The following is a 20,697-nucleotide window of genomic DNA, read 5'->3' as shown; positions in this document are numbered from 1 at the left end:
TTCAAAACCCAATTTCACCCTTCAAAACTCAATTTTTCATCGTTCAAAACTTAGTTTTTCACCCTTCAAAACTCAAATTTTCACTCTTCAAAACTCAAATTTTCACCCTTCAAAACTCAAATTTTCATCGTTCAAAACTCAAATTTTCACCCTTCAAAACTCAAATTTTCACCCTTCAAAACCCAATTTTCATCGTTCAAAACTTTTTTTTCACCCTTCAAAACTCAAATTTTCACCCTTCAAAACTCAAATTTTCATCGTTCAAAACTTTTTTTCACCCTTCAAAACTCAAATTTTCATCGTTCATCGACTCGTCCCCAGGATACTATGGTTGGCTCTTCCCAATATGCTTTGCGCGGAGAAAATGCGGTCTCTTTCCCAGGGCAGTCAACTACAAACGCGAATACGCTGTGTTATTCGCTGCAGTCTCGCCGTGCCCAGAACGTAATTATATATTATATCGGACGCTGTGGAAGGAAAACATTTCCAACACCCAAGCACGATTTTCAACCGGCTGTTTTTGTAAGTTAGAATGGGGAGGGGGCCGGGGGCGTTTCTAAGTACTTTGACTAAGTTAGAGCAGTTTTTTCGTGTTTATGAATTATGTTATGGACAGAGTCCGACAGACTGTTGTTGGTTTCTTGTAACCCCAAAACTTACTGCTCCATTGGTTTTGGAACTACTTGTATTTGTTTTGAGTGGCGGACAGACGTATATTTTCCGACATAAATTCCCAACTATTTTCCACTGACACAGTTTCTCCAAATTGTTACATAACTGTTTGGCTCTGGGGAACTTTCGGTGGAGAGGCAGCCCCATTCACAGTTTGACCACAACAATTCAGACGAAAAAACCTAACCGTTACTAAACTTAGAGTAAAAGTAGAAACACTCCCCCCCCACATTCTAATTATCCGCAAGGCAAAACATGTCATACTTTAGTATCATATTCATAACAATGCAACAGACAGCATATACATTTGTAGGATGATACATTTGGGGAAGGTAGGATACCGGTAGTTCACAACAATTTGAGAAGTGAGAAAGAGCAGGGTGGAAATGAATAAGAAAAGCCAAGGAAAGATGAGACAATCTGTGCACATTAATGAATGAATTACAATGAGCTCTATGCATAAGCAACAACTTGAATGTGGGCTACGAAAAGTGTAAAAAGTCAGCAGAAGCTGCAACTTTAGAATGCAATGGGTAAGATTAGCTACGCGCCAAACAGTTATGTAACAATTTGGAGAAACTGTGTCAGTGGAAAATAGTTGGGAATTTATGTCGGAAAATATACGTCTGTCCGCCACTCAAAACAAATACAAGTAGTTCCAAAACCAATGGAGCAGTAAGTTTTGGGGTTACAAGAAACCAACAACAGTCTGTCGGACTCTGTCCATAACATAATTCATAAACACGAAAAAACTGCTCTAACTTAGTCAAAGTACTTAGAAACGCCCCCGGCCCACCTCCCCATTCTAACTTACAAAAACAGCCGGTTGAAAATCGTGCTTGGGTGTTGGAAATGTTTTCCTTCCACAGCGTCCGATATAATATATAATTACGTTCTGGGCACGGCGAGACTGCAGCGAATAACACAGCGTATTCGCGTTTGTAGTTGACTGCCCTGGGAAAGAGACCGCATTTTCTCCGCGCAAAGCATATTGGGAAGAGCCAACCATAGTATCCTGGGGACGAGTCGATGAACGATGAAAATTTGAGTTTTGAAGGGTGAAAAAAAGTTTTGAACGATGAAAATTTGAGTTTTGAAGGGTGAAAATTTGAGTTTTGAACGATGAAAAAAAGTTTTGAACGATGAAAATTGGGTTTTGAAGGGTGAAAATTTGAGTTTTGAAGGGTGAAAAAAATTTTGAACGATGAAAATTGGGTTTTGAAGGGTGAAAATTTGAGTTTTAAAGGGTGAAAATTTGAGTTTTGAAGGGTGAAAAAAAGTTTTGAACGATGAAAATTAGGTTTTGAAGGGTGAAAAATTGAGTTTTGAAGGGTGAAAAATTAAGTTTTGAACGATGAAAATTTGAGTTTTGAAGGGTGAAAATTGGGTTTTGAAGAGTGAAAATTTGAGTTTTGAAGGGTGAAAAACTAAGTTTTGAACGATGAAAAATTGAGTTTTGAAGGGTGAAAATTGGGTTTTGAAGGGTGAAAATAGGTTTTGAACGGTGAAAACTGACCCGATGAAGCCTTGTTGAAGTTGTACCTTTGGTCTTTCGTAGCCCTGACCTCTGCCCTGCTCCGTCCGATGAACCGTGGGTGACGGGACCTCTGGTCTGATGGGGTCAGTTCCCCCTGTGCAGTACACAAACATGCACAGGTCTACAACATATATATATACCTCAACACTGCCTTCTGATTCTGAGCAGGAACATGGGGGCATCAAAGGAACCTCGTAGGTGATCGACATGGTGACAGAGATTAGGACCAACATCACTCATCACTGTTAATCGGTGGCAATAAGATTTCAAACATTCACCGACTATCAAACTATTCACAGGAGAGATAGTGTGGCTGCTGGCAACAATCTTCTGGGTGAGGATTTCATAAATGATTAACCCTCATCTGTACAGACCTGAGCTTTCCGACAAAGAAACATTTCAACCGAAGAATCTGTCGAAAATGATGTATTGAACATGACAGGGGTCCTCCCAATGTCTATAAATGTACCAATGTGTGGATTACACACCAAAACAAGAATTTTCAAGATTTGGTAATGTGTCACAGTTCATCCATAGAAAAAATAAACACAAATCTATCATCTAGCCGACGCCGTGGTTACTCCAACTGTAGCCACCATCTCTCGGAACAAAGTTCATCAGACTGCAGAGCGTTGGAGGTAACAGCAATCAAGCATTGACACGGTTGACTGGTCTACCAATTGAATATATCCTGTTCCATCATTAAACCCCGCGTAGACACGGACTGAAGGGTCCTGGAATGTTGACCCTCCGCGCTGAGGATGTCACTGAATGTGTGACAAATATCTGTGACCACACAAATTAGGTCACTGACCTCCGAAAACCAAACCTTGGCTGATCAAGCTGAACAGTACTTCATGAGGAAAATGTCATTTAATTGAAGAATTTCCATGCCTGAAGAACGGTGCGTGTGGAGGTCCAAATGCTCCACGGGTTGATGAAGAGAAAGCAGATTCAGTACCAAGGGAGCTAGCTTCACGCAAGTTCTGCCAAACCACAGTATTTTATAGCCACAGCAAAGTGATTGCCAAAGTTGATCTGGCGACCGCCCACTGCACATGAACCCACCACAGAATTCTGGATCTTAAACCACATACACATGATACAGACAGGTTTAGTTATGATCATACGAGGGAAGTTACGCTGCAGGGAGTCGCAAGACTTACCGACTGAAACTCCGCCGCACGCCCCAAAACTTCGACCGCTGCCAAGTTTGTACACGCTTGTTCGGAAGGAACCTTGCGGTCACTTTGCGGATAACGTTCCCTGTAGCCTTGAAGTGGGACAGACCTTCCTGCTGCAGCCGCGCGGCACTACCAAGTCCCGTGGACTGAGCGCGTTCGATGAGCAACAGAGGAGGCAATGCCCTTTTGTGGTGCTGGTAAGATCTGACGGTGTCTGGACACCCCGGGTCCAGTCACGTGATTAGATCGCGGCCTCAACCATGTTGTTCCCATAAAGTTTGACCTCGGCTATTCATTCTGAAGAGCTACACCGAGAACATGTTTTCAGACCTTCGTCATCACCGCATTCGTCTCTTTCAAAGAACTGTCATATATGTGGGCAGTTTGCCAAAATAATCTTAGGACCAACGATAGAGGCAGTATTGTCTCGGACCGAATGTTGCCTTTGCCATTTACACCAGATGCCGGGGCATGTTGATTGTGGGTTTTACCGTGATAATTCTCTCATGACAGATCCGATTTCTCGGGGATTGAACGGTATAGAGGTATGAGGGCAGCAACGAGAAACAGCTTCATTGATTTGATTTACGTCGCCGCTATTCCCAGCGTAACGCCCGGTAAGCCTGCATTCGTTCAGCGTCGCCGAGCCCTAATCTGATTCGACTCAAAGCATATCTTTCACACCACAGGCAGATTAAAGAATTCAGCGATTATGTCCCTTGACGAAACAATGGGATAAGTCATAATCTGTGTGCTTTTGTTGAAATTTCGTAGTGCAAGACGCTGTACTGAGAGCAATGTGGGTGCAAAGCTAAGGATTGTGATATTGGTTGGCCACTTGCCTAGATTAAATGCTCTGTACACACGCCCCGTCGCAATCTGACTCCTGTGCAGCTAATGAAACACACATTCCAGAGAGAGAAACAACCTGATTCCTCGATAGTAGCACAACTCAGGGTCAGGCAAGGGATCTGCTCAGCAAATAGGTGTCCTGCGTGGGGGGTTGGGCCTCAGCCAACTGGCTTGGACGAAAGCTGTCGTGACGGAGACTAATAAATCGAATACTAAAATTGTACGTTCGTCTCCGGACTGACGAGGAAAGTATGATCAGGTACACACGGACAATTAGGACTACGCGACCTTTACTTTACCGGAGCGTGGGGAAGAGCTTCTCCAGGCTAAATGACTAATGGTATTTTTCATATGACAGCCAGGAGAATGCGGAGTTGGACAGTGGCGCTGCCAGCTTGGCTAGCGTCCATTGAGTAATGCCAAGTACCATTTGACTTCCTATTATTTAAACTACGAGACACTGACCCAGTTAGCTGGAGACTTTGGAACTCTTCATCTGATTGCCGATCGCCATGGAAACTGCCTGACATGGTAGAGAGATCTGAAGAGTAGTCATGGCGCTTCACACATGATACTTCAACGTGGAATCATATTCTAAATAGACCTGAATTACATGATGACCTTTTCGTTCATAGAGACTGACTTGTATTCCCTGAGACATTTATCTTTAAGTCTGTTGGTCCTTTTTCAATTTCCTTGTAAATATCAGGTAATAACCCTCTCCAGGTCATGACCTGGTCAGGATTAGAGAAATGGGCTTAGAGCAGAATGCATCTTGAAGTCATTTGCAACAGCCTAGGGAAAGGCGAAGAGAAACATTTCGAGCATGATTCTCAGCCATCTCAGGAATGGTTCCTCCGCCCAGCCTTTGGGCAGGAACACCTGGGGTCGGCCTTCGCCCTTGGATGTGATGTGATGGTTAGGTATGAAACACGAGCTCACGTCTGTCAGAACGGGTAACGACTGTAACCGTGATGTTAGTCAGGTTGTCAAGCAGATTAGCACACAGGCAGTGCCGGTGATGTCAATGATGCAACTTACTTACAATTCTCGTTGCTTACTTTGATTGGGTCGATATTGTCGTGTCCTACGATAAAGATACATTGCTATAAGACTAGCAACAGCTAGCATGGCTATAAGACCAGCGATGATACCCATTCATTTGGCTCCGGTCCTTTTAGCCCAGCTACCCTGAAGCATCCTTGTACCGTCTCCATGGTGCCTGCAGGATGCTTTGTAATTAGCTGTGAAGCGGTTGAACACCGGCCAGCATCAACACATTACAGAAGTGATTGAAACAACCGTTGATTGAGAAAATCAGGCATTACTGATCGCAGGAGTCACCAATGTTAATGATACCGCCTAAATTGGTCGTCTTGTCTCCAGACTAAACAAAATGCCTTTATGTCAACTTCGTTGTCCCATGGGCCAGGGTGCCATGGGCCATGGCTATGTACTACAGGAGCGCCACCTGGCGTAATACAGGGCGTTGCATTAGCTTGTTGCGCTTCCTTACAACCGGTCAGGGGTTACTACTATGTAGGGTTTTGCTACTATATAGATGTATACTGAACAAACCGTGTGCCCTGGGTTTTCATATAAAATGTTTTACAGAAAGCCCTGCTGGACTAACAAGAGGAAACTTGGACCAAGTGAAGAAATATCCCAGACGGAAGTCTAGGGTTTTGATATATGATGTATCAGATTGACCTTCGCATGGTTTCCATGGCTTCCTCTAAAACAGGAAACCGCAGCGTATACCTATCTCGTAATTGCAAAGACATTTCAGCCCCTGTCCTTGGCGGGGTTAGATATGGTTCAGTCGCTCTGGGAATTCACACGTGCAACTGTCACTTTGACTTGCCCTTGGCTCTGTTAGTAGGTGAAGAATTACAACCCATCATTATTTGCCTTTTTCTAACCCAGGAAAGTCCTTAGACGCATGGGTAGAGATCAAAGAGAAGCAGCGAGAGGGCAAACTGCCTACTGACAGCATAGAGAAGAGATCAAAGAAAAAGAAGAAATTAAAGCTGCACTCAGTGAGAAGAGAACCCAAGCAAGAATTCTTCGATTTCCTGAACATGAAGTTAAAGAAAGGTAAGATATTGTCTTGAATTAGAAGGTGTTAGAGAATATATTGCAGCTGCCATCAACACCGAGGGCCTACGATCATAACACTTCTTTCATTATTTGTGTACCAACTAAACGTTATCTATATACATTACCTATTGAAATATGGCAATGCACGACTTGCCAATTTACATTGTTATGTTATATTGAAATCTTATAAGAAGCATGGAAATGGCATAACTGTATTGTAACTAACCGGAAGTTAGGTACACTTTACATGTCTATTCTGCATCAGATCACCGAGCTGCGGACTCTAAACACGGTACAAAAGCTGGGGACAGACAGAGGTCCGGAAAGGAACTCAACGTCAAGGTGAGACATTAGTTATTATTGTGTCGACGGTTTTGAAGATTATGCACGAGAAGTTTTGCATACATGCTATTGACCACATCGACTCTACATCCTATATGATAGCGTGAGTTTTCCTCTTTTCGACACTTGCTATTCCCCTCTGTTATTGGTTATTTCTTCTTATACAAATGGATGTCAATGACTGCAAAGCCTTACATAAGTACATCGCCCACCGTGACCAGATGCAGACAACCTTTACAACCACACCCACTTCACTACTCATGTTTTGAAGTAAGAATTACGACTTGAATGCTTCCTTTGGCCAGCGCTCAAAGTTCACATTGCTTCTTCAGAGGTGGTTCTTTCTCAAATGTAAATCAAGGCACCGACATGAGATGTCTACCGGTGCATCATAATACGTTGCACCTTGCTGAGTTTCGCGGTATATCACTATCTGGCAGGTCCTGCCCATGACAACTCCCTGTAGGACACATCCCGCCCCCTGAGCTTGATCAGCTCCTGTCTAAGCTGGGGAACTCCTCTGTGTGGTATCTCCAGACGGGCTTTGATCTCCGCTCGGATACTCGCTATCTAGACTCTCCACAAAACCCGCTTGCGTGGAAGGAGAGCTTTTGTCAGAGGTCGGGAAGAGATTGATGTACAAACGGACTTTTTACCAGGTTAAGAGATTAACCTCCAGCTAAGAGAAGCAGTTTTCTGTAAGACAATCACGCCCCTTTCACACTGATACAGTCTGGCCGGCTGGTCTACATGTGGCGTAGATTCCACCAAACATCTACATGCCAGTCTGCCGGGTAACCTGTCTGTTGAAGAAATATATCAGATATAATCAGGAGTTTTCACAGTGTTCGACGTTCCTCTACCATGGTTTCACTGTTAGGTAGCCAAAACAACTACAGCAGCTGTTGAAGTCTAATTGTGATGAAACGCTTTCGAGGCGAATCATGATATCCTGTCTTCAATCAACAGTGGACGTCTGTTCTTTAGTAGCTATACTTAGACATTACATGTTTAAATCATCCGTTATAACGGTTAAGTCATTACCAATGACAAGTGGTCAGTCAATCGTTCTACTGGATGCTGACGAAGTGGAATGGCGGTCCGGACGGTCTTGTCGTGTTAGATAGTCTATGACTAAGTCTGGCGAAAGCCTTTGTTAAGTCCAAGCCCCAAACAATTCAATCAACTCCCGGCACAATCCTCACTAAGCTCCACAGATAAATCCCACAACCAGAAACATCCCAACAAGGATTCTAAGAAGTTATATCATCTTCAGCATAACCACATGTCAGTTACAATCATGATTCTTCATGTAGTCAGTAGTGAACTTAACACAAGGAGCTGATTGCTAATTACTTTTCCGATGAAGGAGCGTTGTTCTGTATACTGGAGATGAGTACCACCTGGAAAACTCCTGGTGCAGTGAGTAACAGGTCGTACACGTAACCCTTAATAAGTCTTGATTCGGTTGAACGACAACTCGGTGTAAACAATAGCAGACAATCCTGGGAGAATGTCAGACTTTCATGAAACCGCCAATCTCCAGGCACCAGATGAATGATTTAAGGACCAAATGTGGCTGATCCACTGCGACGTACTGTGTTGGTTCTTTGTTTGGACCTGTTGGCGCTATCCACATTACCCGTGTAGGACGGCAGGAATGGGGGCAGGCGTCATGTGCGCTTTGTGTACCGGTGATGGATAAGTCTATTAATGTAGGAAAATAAGCAGTGCTGGCAGAAGACACGTAGGCTTCTGTCTAAAGATATTTTCTGTCACCACAGCCGTCTATTCACTTCATCGATCTCAAAAACGTTGACGCATTTTTCAACAACCGAGACAGTCCAGCAGACCCCTAGGGTCTAGGGTACAGCTGTATAGCGAAAACAATGAAGAAGACAAAGGCTAGTTCTCTAAGACAATATCTTTTGCAACATTATACCCAGTTATCTTATCTCTTGTTTGTCTTAATATGCCCTACAGCCTTACAGAGTTATGAATTTAATGGAGTCCCCTGGTTCATTAAGAATATGATAAAAGATTTCATTGTCGAGTAGGAGGTCTCAACTGTTTGGCCTATCTCCTCAGATTCCCAATTAATTTGCGCGACATTGTGCTGAACACTTCAGCTAAGACTAAGTGTCTGCCAAAAATGCGATTAAATCATCTGAGAGCTGTGAGCGACTTGGCACTCAGGACCATAGCCATGTTGATTTTACTGTGGGAGAGAAGACGACAGACAGGACCACTGTACGTGGAAAGCCGAGGATACAGATCTGATGAACAAGATGCAGACAAGTGGCTACATTTGGATACTTTCTAACGAAGTTCCTATTCCCCTGACGTGGACTTTCCACAAGCTCCAGATGTCATGGCTGGGAAATGTCGACCACAGGATGCCTCAACTGTCAACATAGTGCTTATATAGTCCTTAGTATATAGGGTTACATATAGGGTTATATTAAGGATTAGACTAATACACACGATGAAGTACTAGTAGTTCATATGGCTCCCAGATGGTATCCAACATCTTTCATCAACTCATGGATAGGTAGTCAGGTGATTTATGTTAAATGTCATCACAATCGTTCCGGGTGTACTCATCTTACAATTCCAAAAATTCGTTAGTGCACAGCCTCAGACCCTGGAATGAGTTACGATCACTGACTTCTATCCGGTTAATGCAAGACGATAACTGCAATAATTCACAGATACAGGAGAAGTCATTCCCTTATCTCCAAGGTCAATGTCTCTTTGCTATCTGGCCTGACCTTGAACTGTGTGTTTGCGTTGACCAAATCATCGAGGCTAAGGTGTCTGCTGTGTACGATAGGTAAATACAAAAATCAGTGAGTTACGGTTAATACGGCTGTGTTAGCAAAGATCACCTTGGTGATATCCCTCGTCTGGGATGCTGATGATTGCCACGACTGGACTACAAAGTCGCTCTGCAGTCGTAAATGTCGATGACTAGCATCTTCACCCGAGGTGATGGCATGGCAGGTAGAGCAAAACATGATGCCTTATCAGTTAATTGCTCTGCAATGCATATTGAGATAAATGCCTTCTCCAGATCTTCAAGGCAGATTCCGGCCCCATTGACAGGTCTATGATCTATCATGCTCTTCGGTTACCGCTCTTAACAATGATGTACGCCCTATCACTCAAACGCAAATGAAGACTTAGTGTTGGTGATAGCAACGGTGTGTAATACAGCGATGGCTGTAAACTTGATGAAGACTATGATAGCGCTCTTGATGTCGAAGATTAACTCAGCTAATTCAACCATAACACGATACGTTTGATCAGATCACGATGGTCGGTAACACCAATGGCACAGCTCACAACAAGGTACAGGTTTAACCTTGAGTGAATGATGATCTGTGTCCCGACAGGCCATCAAGATATATTAGCAGTAGAAAAAGATGTTGTGCCCTGAAGACTTGTACAGCCCGTTACTGTATCATCGTGATATCGCTAGTCTCTACAGTGCAAGGACTTTTGTAACCATGATTCTGCAGCCCTGGGCTACGTTCGTATATGGGAAAAGAACCAAGTGTTGTTGATGATGTTGTAGGCCAATGTAGGGTAACCAACGCGTTACAAGCTCTAGCAGCTACAGACTGCCTGCAGAGCGAACACCTGCACTGGTGGGCGATGCTTACCCTTCCACTGGCCTTTTTATCATTTCCAGCAGCCGCAAAACTAGTCTGTTTAACTACAAGAACCACCGCTGTTCATCATCTGCCTGTCATGACCACTGGCTATATCAGTGCACGTGTGTATGTGGTGCCAAAAGTCTGTTATAGGCTTACGTAGGGTGACGACTTAAGAGTCAAGGGCAAAGTGCAATGACACAACGGACTACCTTTAGGCTTTATCTTAGTTCGTGTGCAAAGCTACAGCATTGAGAGTGTGGAGACTAGAGTCAGTCAGGTGTTCGGGCAAGAACTTACAAATAAATTTATAATTTTGCTTGTTGTATCACTGTCACGATTGTTGGCACAATGACATACATTACCCGCGAATATGATGACATTAACCAAAATGGTTTCCTTCATGCGGTGCCCACCTTACGAAGTCTAGGCACGTACCACCATTGGCACTGGCCAACTTCTTGCAAGTCAAAGGAGGGGAAAATTTAACGAGAACTGGAACCTATAATCACGTAAGAATGTTTCGCATTATTGTATGGTTGTCGGTCTGCCCAATGCACAGTGGGAACGCTGTAAACCCTGTTAACCCGGTATTAGAGGGAGGGCCCACTGTCAGGCTACCGTGGGGGGGAGTCAGCTAGGGACGCAGTTTCGCGTCTTAGCGCCTTGTGATTTAGTAAAGTTATTAAACCCAATTGTGCACTCTGCACTTGGATTGCCCCATATGTTACTTAGTGTTCCTGGTGGTCCGTTGAGAACGAAGAGAAGCAGAGTCGTTGACAGAAAACGATGTTGAAACCGGTACAATTGAATCACAGCGAACTAAATATAACTCCGGTGGTGGTTTGGTACGATTTATAGCCTCTATTAGGCTTCAGAGGCGGCTGGAAAGAGTAGAAATTAGCCAAATAGAGAGATAACATGCCAGGGGAGTTCAGAGCGGCAAACTGTAGTCCTTTAGCGGACAAACACCCCTGCCATTTTATCTGTCTATTTGGCCAATGATATTTTTCTATATTTGTCACCTCTGAAGCCTGGTAGAGGCTATTGCATTCTGGCTACTGACATTTTACTGCAAGCGTGCATCCCTTATAGAGCGTGTTGAGAGACAGACACTACCTTCTACCATATTTACTACAACCCGTGATAGGATGATATCTATACACATTTGGATACAAAGTTGACTACAAGTAACGCTAGAATCCTGTGACTTATACAGTTATATAGCAGAAGCTCCCCATTTGGTATCTGATTGGCAGCTCAGTCTGCTCTCCACTAAGTCTTCGGTGCCTGTCGGACCATCCAAGCGCCATGGACACTTATGCGAGGACTTATTTTGAGGCGACAAAGGAACGGGATTCACACATGAATAAGATACACTGAGGCTCATTCTAGTCCTGTGGTACTGAGGTTAGAAATCGCGTAGCACACCAGACAGAACCTGCGGTGGTAGCATACATGGCGCTGGGCCAGCTAGTGTAGTGTGCCGCACAGATACAGCCAATAGAGGTTGGAGGTCCAGACGTATCACAGTTAGCCTGACGACTTCCAGATCTGTTGGAACGCTGGTTTTAGATACATGGCTGATTCCGCGGCCAGAACCTGACTGAGGCGTGTGACAGACTGTATATTTCCATTGAGTTCACGCCTGGCGATAAACATGGCGAAAACTTAAACAGTATGGAAGATTTGGTACGGGAAGTGACTGGTCAAGGACGCGGTCAACTTCAGTGGTACGATTGCCAGCACAGCTACGAGAGAACCGTCAACAAGCATCTATGATACCTTAGTTTACGTCACAAAATATCTGAATATTGTACGAGACTCACAACTATCCAGAGATAAGAATACCTTCAATAAGCTGTCGTAAATCTATCGTACGACTAATGAAATTAGTCCCATGTCGAAATTGACATTACGGTGAGCGTTCCGTCGTCTCCATCGTTGCCTCTGTAAATACTGCTACACCGTAAATATTGTACGTTTGGGAATGCATCTATAGCAGCGACACCTGTGCTGCAGTGCAATGTGAACCAGTCAGAATTGCCCCGAGGAAGGTGACAGACAGCACCGAAATGTCGGATGAATAAAGGACTTGGTTGTGTAAAAAGAATATCTTTACTCAGTGTCTTAGATTCTACCAACCTGATGAGACTATTCACGGATTCCTACACCTAGCAAACACCACCTGTTTCTTCTTTTTACTATATCAGTAGTAAAACAGGATCCTCGCCCCTACGGTTTCTTATTAGCGTGGGTAGGCAGGGATCAAGACAACATGTGTTCTGCAATACACCCACCCTCGTGAACCTTAAAATTAGAACTATAAATTTCGTATGGAAATAAAAGAAAGCCACGAGGACACCTGCTTTAGATGAAGCCCGAAAACCTGCGTTATTACAAAATGTGGTTCGCACAACATAAAGTTTAAGCAGTCACATTTGTGTCATTTCAAAGATGAAACAATCGCACATCATCACATAAGTCTGCCAACTACCATCTGCCTGAGAAATAAACGACATCAAACTAACTACACATGCAGAATCTTCAAGTAGATCTTTGAGTGGCTACAATACAAGCAGATGCCTTAGTTGATGGGGGAAGATAGTTACCTTTCTATATGTGTTCCTTTTTGTAGTGGGGTAGCGACAAAAAAAGGTACACATATAGAAAGGTAACGATTTTCCCTCATCAACCACTGCTTGGAGAGTAGGCTGCAATACAGTATCGAATCGGCAAAACAGTATCAAATTGGCCGGGCAGTACCCAATACGCCACCCGAGATGTGCCACAGAACGCACTAGCGACAGATTCGTGCGGCGGCCAATGGTTACAGGTGGCCAATGTAGACTCCATTTGCCCCAGAGAAGCGGCTTAGAGATTAACACATGCACAAAACGCGCCACACATGCACACGACATCGGACTGCAGACGACCTTGGTCGCCCCTGTCCATCTTGGCACTACCCTCGCGGGCAGATCTCACGCCAGATCGCCAAGTGGTGCTCCGACTTGTGGTCAGGGTTCGCCGACAGGGACACCTGTGTGGGCGGATGGTAACCTGCCTTCCCCGCGGACCTCCCAAGATATGTTTCTGCAAAGTATACGTGTCGGTCCAACGACGTGTCTGCTAATTACAGTGCTTGAGATCTGTACTGTGTTCAATCAGGCACCACAAGACCATGTCTAAACTGTAAGGCAAGCAGCCGAAAAACACTGTCCACAGCATCAACATACTTTAACAGTCTAGCCATTACAAGATATCTGAAATACCCAGTTTTCGTCACAGAAGAAAAGGGACTTGATCTAGAAAGGTCGTCAGACAAAGGCACTGTTATTTACAGTAATGATAACACTTAAAGTTCAAGTGCGTAAACAACAGTCGAGTGCTGTAGCTTCTGCCCACTTCATTCCTGCCAATCCTGACGATTCCTTCGGTAACACCCTTTGACACTCCCCTAATATCTCTGTGTAGTACTAGTCATCCGAAGAGGATGTCACCCCGACTTGGTCTTCAGGAAGGGATAACACAAAGACACCCCCTCCCCATGTGAGCTGACCCGCCTTGCCCGGGAAACCGAACCCAGAGTTCACCTATTTGCATGCTCGGTCTCGTCACAATTTACCACCATCTGCACCGGAGTGCCCGGGGAAACGGTTTACAGGAAAGGACGGTTGACCTCTGCGCCCCGGTTGGTAAGGTTCAGGTGGGGAGCTCCCGTAAAAAAAAGAACTGCCCATCTCATAAACGTTTTAACGCGAAGTTCACCTTCAACTCGCTGTAAAACTAAAATAAAGTAGTCCCCAACTGTGAGAAAATTTGCGTGCGAAGGCTAACACCTCACGGCCACTGATGTTTTGTGGATCAGACAGGGCAGAAATTAGCCTGAGCTGTGTCAGTTCTAACGATGTGAGTAAAACAGATGTAAATGTTGGGATGTCCGTCCGCCTGACAGCGGGGCAGGCCTGTAAAGTCCATCCCGCCCAGGACAGTAAACCCACCATCCATCCGAGCACCTATAATCTGCAGGGTTTTATGACCAGACCAGAGCCCCGGTAAGGTTAGGGGTGAGTTATGTGTGAGGTCCCGTCACCCAATCACGGCAACTCTATACGACAATAGCAGACGTATCAAAATTCCGCGTACGATGAGACGTTGAAGGCCAGACCGTGTATCGTTGACTGACAGGAGACAGATATATATGTACATACACTCCCTGTGGTAGTCATTCAACTAGCGAAATTCAGATTGGTGGCTGCAAAGACAGTATCAAATTAGTTGCCATTTGCCACCCCAACTTAGCAAGAAAAAAAAAGATACCAGTACAAAAAGAGAGCCCGATGAAACGCATAAAACCACCCATGCCGAAGTCTAACCTCTGCTTGGAGTGTAAGGATTTCAGACGTCTCAGGCAGGATCGGCTACAAGGACAAGGTCTCGTTCATTGGAACGTGGAACGTAAGCGGGGGCGGGAGGGAATTTTCTATTGTTGAAATTGAACACTAAAGTAACCATAGTTACAGTGAAGAGGTAAAGGGAGGTAAGACACGTCTTCTCAAGTTTTGTTGTTTCAAATCCACGTGAATAGCCCAAAGACGTATAGGTTTGACGATAACTGAAAAGACGAGGCGCAAGCTTTTAAGTAGTTTTGTATAATGAAGACTAAATATGGTTACTTACATGAAATCAACGGTACGGAAATCCAAATATGTAAAGTTTATAGAAACGATAGACCAGACATTTTTCCTGCTACCCGTTTTTATGGCAGAGGTGTCCTCGGGTCATGAGTCATAGCAGACGTGGGGGATTAATCTCCAAGCAGATATGGTTTCCGCCTGTTTCTTTGCGTCTTTTCCTTCTATTTTTGCTCTAAATTGATGCGTATTTCTTCCACTGAACACTGGTGGACAGCTAGCCGTGCTGTTGTGTCTACTAATAATAATGTACTGCTGAAATGGCGAACAAAAAGGGACGCGTATACACAAGCCGGAGCCGCACACATATACCAGCGGATTAGAAGCCGCTAAGGATGCGGCTATCCCACAGACAGAAGCGGGGTCCTTTAGAGAACGCAATCTGCCCCATCAGTGTGGCGGCTACACTCCCAATCTGAAGCCGCCGCCGGCAGGAGCTATCACATCTCTCATCTACCCTTCCTTTCCCAACTCCAAAAGAAGTAGCAACGCCAAGTGCTGAGGAAGTGGCCCCTTTCAGCACCCGGCGGCGCATTTGATCAGAATGCGGCTAAGATATTTTCTTCCGAAGTTCTAAACGACTTTCAAGTGTCCATGTTCAAGAGAACCCCACTCCCACCCCCCAGTTCCGTGTAGCTCATTGATAAATAGAGACGGGGGAAAGGAACGAACGTGATCTCATTATAGTCTAACTGTAGCGGAATCTAGCAGTGACCAGCTGCTAAACTTCCAATTATTACATGCCACGAGCCATTTAAATGTGTCCTCAGAAAGACCACAGGAAGGCAAAACATCCTAGCGACCGACAATGCCGACTGTGCTGGCGTTTTGTCAAAGATCTACCAGACGGAGGGCTTTGTGGCGGGTCAATTCCTTTGGCATCGGCATTACCAAAAATCAAAACAACTTTTGCTCGGATGTGTGGGTGGAGAGTTTTGAATGTTGCGGCATCTAAACTTTGCCTCCGGGCTTTCACAACTTATCTACCAGACGGGACGGGCAAAAGCAAAGAAAAGGGCTTCTGATGTCGGCAAGACCCATAACTAGTTTATATGCAACCTTCCCATTTTTTAAGTTAATATTAGGAGTTAATATTACGCCCTGTTGCAAGCGAAATACAACGTATGGTAGGCAAGTGTAAGCTTAGCCATGCGCGGCTGAATTAGAAACACTTGTGGTACGAAGTGGACAGCAAGCCACAAGCTCTACTTACCTGGCCAGACGTGATATCGCTTAGCCACTCTACCTAACGACGTGCGAAGCTAACGGTACTTCGATCAGACATTTACAGCTCTGTATGAATGAACTACATAGCTAGGGACAGCTTAACTGCAAACTGCACGGTGGCTTGTGTAGGTGAGTGAAACGTCTCTAAAGTTGCCTTACCTTTGGAAGACGTACGCCGGACCCAGCTCAGCCGTACAGAACGCGACCGAAGTTGGACGTGCTTACACTCCGAGCTGCCGCGCTGGTCTGGTGGCCCGAGGTCCTGTACCCGGCATGCAAATCACCCCAGTGACTCAGTGGTTCCCTAACACAGCTTCCCCCGTCAGAACGAGACTGCGTCGCCCCTGTAATTAGCATAAAGCAGGATTAGAATAATAGTTGTTCTGTGGAAGCTAGACATCGGGCAAGTGGGCTCCCACTCGTCTGTTAAGTAAGGGGTCGTTTCATGACCTTAAGATATTATCCAAGCCGAATCAGTTTTCTTCGCGGGCAAGACCCCGGTATTGTAAAACTAGGTAAACGCCAAAAAATCGCCTCAGGGTTTTATGCCATTGCAAGGTGGTTTCTGTCACCCTTAATACTCTCCAAGGTTTGAGAAAAGCCTTCTTTCTTCGTATGAAAGTAATTTCTCTCGGGGGAAATCATCGACCTTACGAGATTGTCCCCGAGGGTAGAGTGGAGGTTGTTACTTGTATGGCCAGCGGTGAGAGTCGGAAGGAAACCGGGAAGACAGACCCTTCACCGGGGGAACATCTGTCTGACTTCGTCATGCAGGACCCAGCCGAGCGCAGGACCGGTCCCGGAGATAGCCTTGCACACGGGCCCTTTGGGACTCCGCGTGTCTATGGTTTTTATTTAGTGCCTTTGACCTGGATCTATGTCATGGTCCTTCCAGTTTATCATTTAAAACTGTCAGTTGAGGCTTTCCTGTAAGCAAGGCCTTTCTCGAGTTGCAAAGAAGGACGATTTTCCAGTGTGTTACCTTCAGGGATCTACCAAACTCCAGCGGTGGCTGCGAAATGGCACAGACTTGGCGAGACACGTTGGTTTGTTTGCCAGATGAAGGGTTAGAGTTAGCCGACCAGAAAAGTCCATTTCCTGGTGCCCAACTGGACTTACTCCAGATGAAAACTCCCTTTGCAAATCAATCACTATTTGTCCAACTTAGGCAACTACGTTGAGCCACCACGTAGCCTGGTGGTGGAGACTACGCCACTACAACATCTGTACTTCCAAGTCTCCACCAGACTTCTTTGCAGGCTGAATAAAACTAAAGTAGAAATCGGCCTAAAAAGAGATGTAACTGGCCGTGCATGCAAATTGGGCACTCTATAGCCGGCCAACTCCCCTTGGCCAATTACATCCTTTTTAAAAGTTTTTAGCCCGATTTCTACTATTTACTCAGCCTGCAAAGGAGTCTGGTGGAGGCTATGAATGTCCTCCGGCCCACAACAATGTCCAAGGATGTGTCAGACGACAGTAATCGGCACCTTTCCTGTACCTGAGTGAGATAAAGGGTGACGTGTGCATCGCCTGGTACGAGTCACCAGTCCGGGTGCCCTTGACCTCAGCTCAGGAACAGTCATGTCGTGTCAGAGGGGTCTGGCTGAAATCTACAAGCAGATGTATTGTGCCGGTGGTGGTATCCTTGCACATCGTTTTTGTGTGGTGGTTTATATGGCTTCATAGTGGTGAGTGTTTTGTGTACCCCTCTCAAACAGGGAAAAATGATCACTACTTACCAAACAAAAGACGAACGAAACGAGCCAGGGCCATACATGTACATCTGCTTGAAGATTAGTCTAACTGCAAGCTGTCCGACGGTTCTGTATACTATTCTCGGTTAGACTATACTGACTATCGGTTGGAAACTGACCGAAGGCTTTCGATCAAGCTTTACATTAAGTTGTTTTCTGCCAATTTTAAAAGGATACTTCCCTAAGGCTTTACCCCTCGTAAGGCCCTGTGCCCGGAGTACCGCCCCCTCATCCTTGAGAAACCCTGCTTTCATCAGGGTCTAATATCGCCGAAGGTCCTGATATTGGCACTGCTACGTGAAGGCCAGGAATCTGCTGAGTTTGTTCCAACTTGAAATATTTCTATATTGACACTTATAATTTCACAAGGCTATGCAAATGTAAGTGTCGAATATTATGCATACTTATACACTCTTAGCACCAGCAAATACGAAGTAATTGCATATACCAAGAGTGTATATAGTGTCACTGACGAAAGGTAGTGGATGCTACCCTAAAACGTCTTACCGTTTCTAAAATCATATCCAGTTGCTTGAGTAACTGTTTTTTTTGCGCAAGAACATATATCGTTACATCTCTGAAAAACTTTGAAAAATCTTTGCCCACAAGGCTTGCAGGAATGTTCTCAAGTTCATGTCACTCATACTCCCACCCACATATAGGGACGTCTGGGGTGGTTTTATGTAACAAATATTAAGAACTTAAGTCTCCCTGTGTGTACTGACTGGGATTAAATTTACTCCGATACTGCAGCCTTTTGTAGTCGATAGGAAAGGGAGGGAGTTTGTCACGTCCTTTGACTACTGTATGTGGCTGCATATTTCTACACATGCCTTATTTTAGGGATTGATGTGCAGGACAGTACGCAGCAATGTAAGATATGAGAACCCCGTATACCCGGCTACTCGGAAGCACTCCGCCTACTGAAGAACTGATTGTCAATGGCAAAGGGCAAGGTACTGTGATGATGTAAGGTCGAAGACAAACATGTAAGACATTCAGGCACTAAAGAAACAAGGGCGACCTTCGTTCTTGTCGCAAACGTGCGGAATGCATTGCCAAATAGTTGGCCACCCCCGCGGAACTGTTTGGTTGAGTAGTCCGGCCGTGTTTCATCTTCAACATTCCCTCTGTTCTCTACTCTTGGCTTCCAGTCATGTTCCTGCCAGGGGTTGGCTTTTGTTTGGGTTGAACGTCAGTCCACAGTTACCCGCTGTTACACTAGTGTATGTTGAGATTATGTCACCTGCGTGGTAGTCAAGTTTACGACAGGAAATTGAGGACAGTCTGGGGTCAATCGTCAATATTCGTATGTGTCATACAATATTCTACCGTCTTTGAACGGATATTGCGGATCATGATGCATGTGTACTTGTCTGCGGTCGGGTCTGTCATAGCATCTCTATACTATAAAGTCGTCGGACATTGAAAAATCTGTATGACATATGAGTGTGAATGCAGATGTGAAATTTTGCGGAAGTGATAGATTTCGGTCTATAAACTCACTTTGTAGAAAATGGCTTTGTGAAGAGTTAGAAAGTCGACATTAAAATGACCAATAACTGCGGATTAAAAGAAAAATAAGGCATCACAGTTCTATTTATTTTGTCCACATAAGCATTAATAGAGCTAGACAGTAATGAGTTTTAAACGTCAGTAAAAGAAAACGGCAATACATCTATCGGTGACGTTGACAAAGTGCAATGCCAAAATCAAAGGTAAACCACCCACGATGTGCGGGGGACAAAATGAGGAACTGTTCTGGAGTCGACGCCGGTTGTTCACGGCTAACTTGTCACTGTCGGCAAGTCTTAAACACAGTGTCAACTGTTACTGTATGTAGCAGTGCAGAAGTCGTTAACAAGGCTTACGTGTGTCATTCTCTGCCTGGTTAGGTCAGACAGCGTGGCCGTATACCTGCCCTCAGGCGTGTTTGTCTGTGGGTGAATCACCAGGGATATGGGAGGACTCATCGCCTTAATGAAGCATATTTACGTGGGGTAGTTTTCTCTGTAGTTTGTTTTTATAAGGTGATTTCACAGATTTAATGTGGTGTTGCAGTCTGATTTATTTCAGACACAAACTAGCCTATTCAAGTATGTTTGAGAGAGGTAACTTTTTACAAACACGCTTCTCCAATTTTATATGGTTACTGTTACGCAAGATACGCTGATATGGTAAATAAACGCGGGTGCCTTAAAAGCTAAGCTCAAGTTAAGCAGCTTTTCGAAATCACAACTTCTGAAGTGTTTATGTAAAACACGTTAAGCCATTGCTAACATGGATTAGATGCTGTCTTTGGCGAATCGAAAAAATATCCACTTCAAAAGAGTGACTGCAGCTCTCAAACGTACACAAACACACCACTGTCCTTCAAACGTGGACTTCTGTTTAATGATTTTGCAAGCTCATAACATAGCCGGTCGGGGCATGATGTTCCAAGCCTTTAAGAAAATAAGTCATGTACATAGACTGTTTACAAAGTGACGCAAAGGACCGAGGGTCAAGTTTAAAAGTACAGATGTCGTTCACGAGCGCTTGTCATCACCCATGTGTGGGTACGTGAGACATGGTCCGTTTTGTTGGGACATAAATCCTGTCTTCACGTCTGTCATGTCGCGGTCAGACCCTGACACACCTCGGCGTCTTCAATCTCCTTAAGACGAGCTCGCCAAG

The 20,697-nt window shown here is 44.8% G+C and overlaps 1 protein-coding gene across 1 annotated transcript in view; it reads left to right on the top strand.

Annotated features, from left to right (window-relative positions):
* The window catches only part of LOC109484479 (zinc finger CCCH-type with G patch domain-containing protein-like), a 101,236-nt gene that overhangs the window by 72,629 nt on the left and 7,910 nt on the right, over window positions 1–20,697 (top strand). The window contains exons 11-12 of the mRNA XM_019787747.1: window positions 6,172–6,342; window positions 6,611–6,687. Coding sequence (XP_019643306.1) covers window positions 6,172–6,342; window positions 6,611–6,687 — 248 coding nt within the window. The remainder of the gene's footprint in view (window positions 1–6,171; window positions 6,343–6,610; window positions 6,688–20,697) is intronic.

Source organism: Branchiostoma belcheri, unplaced genomic scaffold, assembly GCF_001625305.1.
Source record: "Branchiostoma belcheri isolate BF01 breed outbred unplaced genomic scaffold, Haploidv18h27 scaffold7, whole genome shotgun sequence".
Taxonomy (NCBI): Eukaryota; Metazoa; Chordata; class Leptocardii; order Amphioxiformes; family Branchiostomatidae; genus Branchiostoma; species Branchiostoma belcheri.
Note: the sequence above shows the minus strand (reverse complement) of the source record. Positions and strands in the feature narration are given on the sequence as shown.